We start from the raw sequence: 4,806 nt of genomic DNA, 5'->3' as shown, positions 1-4,806 counted from the left end.
ATATATATATATCTCCAAGAAAATCTGCTGCCTAGCTCTCTTGACGCAGCATTTATTAGTATGTTTTTATATATATATATCTCCAAGAAAATCTGCTGCCTAGCTCTCTTGACGCTGCAGTTGTTAGTATGTTTTTATATATATATCTCCAAGAAAATCTACTGCCTAGCTCTCTTGACGCTGCAATTTTTAGTATGTTTTTATATATATATATCTCCAAGAAAATCTGCTGCCTAGCTCTCTTGACGCTGCAGTTGTTAGTATGTTTATATATATATCTATCTCCAAGAAAATCTGCTGCCCAGCGTCAAGAGAGCTACAGTTGTTAGTATGTTTTATCTTTTTTCCCAAACTTACCAAATATAAGCATAAATCCCAAAGCTGTGTAAATTGTTCCATACATTGTCAACCTGAGTTGTTATTAAAATGTCAAATTCCCCATTAATCCAGCTGCCGTACACTGGTCATTAAGCGACAACTGCTAAGCTGATACTGCACGGCTTACAAACGATTCACATCTACTCAATATCTTCTACAGCTCTAGTTGATCTTCGAGAGAAAGCAGACTAAGCGAGTAGATTGCTTGTTAGCGCCACATGCGGTGGACTGACGAACTACCTCTTTGTGGATCGTGATACGCTCGCTACTAATGCGGTAATCATTTGCCTTCCTGACCATCTCGTTCTGATTATGAGGCCATGAATAACAGGACAATGTTTCCCATGAATTATGTGCCACATAAACAACGAGTGTTAAAATGGAGATCGAATAACAAGTGAATTTATCATTTCTTTTGAGATTCATGTTTTCCAAGAAAAATGTATTCGGAACAAATACCGCCGAAGAAAAGAAAAACGAATTGCTAAAGAAACCTATTAAATAAATAAAAAATAATAATATATGAAATGTAACCTTATGAGCACAACTATAGGCGTATAAAGTAGATAATGTGGAGATAAAGATGAAAGTATCTCCTATGGAACGGAGAAAATGAATTGTGAAGTCAAAAATGTTGCATGCATTTTTCTTATATTAATGGCTTTATGTTTTTATTATGACATTTGATGATTATATGTATTAATTAAAAACAGGGTTTCATCATTGGGTATATTTAAAAAAAGTTTGTTACACGGAATCTTACATACACAACTGCCCATACTAAAGACCTGCAAATTAAAAACAAGCAAATAAAGGGAGCTGAAAAGTTAATCGAAGTTACCTTAGCATATCTGGCTAGTTGCTATATGTTAGAAACGATCGAAGCTACTAATAAAAAACGCCCAGAAAAACATCAACATTAAAGACATATGTAGCCATGTCATTCTTTCAAAAATAATGAAAAGTTTGACTCAGAAATTTAAAGTTTCTATATGATAGACAGTAAATGATAAAGTAAAACCACTTCTAGATTAACACAATATCCACAACAATCCTAGATAAAATATGTTTCACAAACACTATTATGCTATGATTAGAGTTGTAACTTTCTAATCACAACCAAGTATGTTTCGTACATGATTTGGCTAGGTACTGTCCATAGTAAAATATGTTTCACAAACATTATTATGCTATGATTAGAGTTGTAACTTTCTAATCACAACCAAGTATGTTTCGTACATGATTTGGCTAGGTACTGTACATAGTAAAATATGTTTCACAAACACTATTATGCTATGATTAGAGTTGTAACTTTCTAATCACAACCAAGTATGTTTCGTACATGATTTGGCTAGGTACTGTCCATAGTAAAATATGTTTCACAAACACTATTATGCTATGATTAGAGTTGTAACTTTCTAATCACAACCAAGTATGTTTCGTACACGATTTGGCTAGGTACTGTCCATAGTAAAATATGTTTCACAAACACTATTATGCTATGATTAGAGTTGTAACTTTCTAATCACAACCAAGTATGTTTCGTACACGATTTGGCTAGGTACTGTCCATAGTAAAATATGTTTCACAAACACTATTATGCTATGATTAGAGTTGTAACTTTCTAATCACAACCAAGTATGTTTCGTTACTCGATTGGCTAGGTACTGTCCATAGTAAAGTATGATTCCCAAACAAAATCATGCTGTTATTAGAGTTGGAACGTTCTACTCACAACCAACTATGTTTCGTAAACGATTTGGCTACGTATAGCCAACATTAAAGTATGATTCGCAAACAGTATTATATTATGATTAGAATTGGGCATCATACTCACAATCAATTATATTTCATAAACGAATTTGCTACGTACTTACTGTCTGCAGTAAAAACATACAAAAGACCCTCATTCTGCCGATAATAAACTGTTTTCATACATTTTTCACCTGATCTGTATTAGATACTTTTTAAACAATTCTTATGTGATGTCAACACACACAACACAGAAACTAATTGCCAATATCATTCATCTATATTGAAGACACCTGTTTTGACATGAAGCAAGGACTGTAAGAAACTTAATTTATCAATAAATGAAACAATGGGGAGTCTCACAACAAACCAGCTTAGCAAAGGTGTTATTCTAATAGATCAGGCGGAGACTATGGTGGGGTGTCACCTGAGAGTTAAATTTATGTGGATGGTGGATTCGGGTAGCAGATATACTGAAAAATTATGTTCTGTGTATTTGTCACACGAACGCTGCGGCAAAATGCTTGTTTTTTGTTAGTTTTATAGTGAGGCCTCCTTAGGTGTCGTCATTTTTCAAACCTTTTTATAGCAGTTTTTCGGGTAATATTTTCATGAATATATAAGATGCTAATACAAGTGTGATTCCAATGAATAGCCAAATATGCATACATATAATTATAAGTCAATTAGGTCAATGCTAAAAGTCATAGACTTAACTACCTACTCCCCGCCTCTTAATTTTTGGGAAATTTCGGAATAGTTTCCTATCATATCATGTTTACTGGCTTCTGTTGAGTTTTTTAGTAAAACATTTGGCCCTATTAAAAAGAGAAAGGTACCTGCAATCGAATGCATATCTATTTTTTATGTTTCTAAAGAAATATAATATTATAAAATGAGAAAAATTAATAAATAACCATCTGTGAAGTATTTGGACCATAACCTTTACGTTATATGAGATAAAAGTACAACTAAGGCACAGATGGATAGTCGAGACACAACGCTGAACGGGAATATGCACAGGCTTTAGTTTATGTGCTTGACATAGCGAACTTAGCTTTAACTCTTACATCTTATCTCTTGTTTTTGGTTGTACCCAGTGTATAATGTTCCTTCATGCTAGTTTTTGATACTTCAGTAATTTACTTAACTGTGGCCACTTGTTTCTTACAGGTCAGACCTTCCGAGGTCTGGCTTACCTGGTGGTTCGAGTACTAGATTCGCCATCTGTGGGTTGCGGGTTTGAATCTCATCTCCGAACATGGTCGCCCTTTCAGCTGTAGAGATGGTATAATGTAACGGTCAATACCACTATTCATTGGTAGAGAGTGTTGCGTAATACAGTATATCCCGGACGAGCCTCTAATATATTATGTAACGTAATATAACTTCGAATAGCCTGAAACTGAATTAAATGATAATTTAGATTTAGAAATTAAATAAATGTCGATATGTATCCAATTTATGATACTTGCCAACATGATTGATACACACAGTTTTTTTTTAATACAAATATATTTTAATATACAAACACTAACACAATTTACAATAACGGCTATTACAGATAGTGATCTATTTACAAAAGTTTACATACTTACAAACAATATTTAGTACTCTATCTGGTCTGGAACTTCCTTGGTATCTTATCGAGAGTTCGCGATGAACAAATTAATTCTGAGTTGATGTAAATACAATTCACTTAACAGCTAGGTCTGTTCTTCGTTCTTCATCGGCCACACACGCCGAGTTATCCACTGATGAAGTTATATAATGTCCGATGTGAATCCGCTGAAGTTAATAGTTTGTAATATTCGAAATCTCTAAATGTTCCTGGTCAAATATTCGAAGTTACCGATTAATAAGCGTTATAACAATCACAGTTATAGCTTCCAAAGTTTATAACACCAACTATAGCAAACCAATAATATATACTGTCTTTTGGCGCCTTGCGTTCGTTATATTTATAGGCGTGAGGAGAATTTCTCGAAATTTCAGCTTACACAACAATACAAACGATACACCAGTGTTTAAGTACACACATACATTGTTGATTCTTATACTCGAGAATTATCTACAATTTTAGTGAATAGGCCGGAATTTCGCAATACAGACTTAGCAATATAAGTTATGTACATTTCTAAATATCGATATCAAAATAAATATAGGATCGTAAATCCGTCAAAAGAGTAGCCTAAGAGTTGGCGGTGGATGGTGTTGACTAGCTGACTATACTTCAAAATTAAGGATGACTAGCGTAAGCAGCCCTCGAGTAGCTTCGCGCGAAATTCAACAAACAAACAAATTATCGACTTTCCGAATATAAAGAAAAAATTGACGAAAACACAAACACCCACATATACACAGAATATTATTTACAATGTATAAACACTTACAGTTCTGTATGTGTTGCTCTTGCGGTTGTACTGTAACTAAGGCTTAGCAAATCAGATAAACTGTTATGTAACCACGGCTTAATATTAGACACTTAACTGAATTATGTATCAATAATAAAGAAAAGTTGCCGCTATTTGGTGTTGTTTTATCTTATAATATTGTAGTATGTAAACAAATTCTCATATTTCTCCAACATGTTTTATTTTGGAAAAAAAAAGATATTAGTACAACATTATTTGTTAGACTGCTTGAATATATAGTTTTATTTTTAATATTTATTAC

At 33.4% G+C, this 4,806-nt stretch overlaps 1 protein-coding gene across 1 annotated transcript in view; it reads right to left on the bottom strand.

Annotated features, from left to right (window-relative positions):
• Positions 1 to 545, bottom strand: part of LOC106465369 — a 19,497-nt gene extending 18,952 nt beyond the window's left edge. Inside the window, exon 1 of the mRNA XM_013925594.2 lies at positions 358 to 545. Within this exon, the coding sequence (XP_013781048.1) occupies positions 358 to 403 (46 nt within the window). The 5' untranslated portion in view covers positions 404 to 545. The remainder of the gene's footprint in view (positions 1 to 357) is intronic.
• Between the last annotated feature and the right edge of the window lie 4,261 nt (positions 546 to 4,806).

This window comes from Limulus polyphemus, unplaced genomic scaffold (genome assembly GCF_000517525.1).
Source record: "Limulus polyphemus unplaced genomic scaffold, Limulus_polyphemus-2.1.2 Scaffold67, whole genome shotgun sequence".
NCBI lineage: Eukaryota > Metazoa > Arthropoda > Merostomata > Xiphosura > Limulidae > Limulus > Limulus polyphemus.
This window is presented reverse-complemented; position numbering and strand designations above follow the sequence as displayed.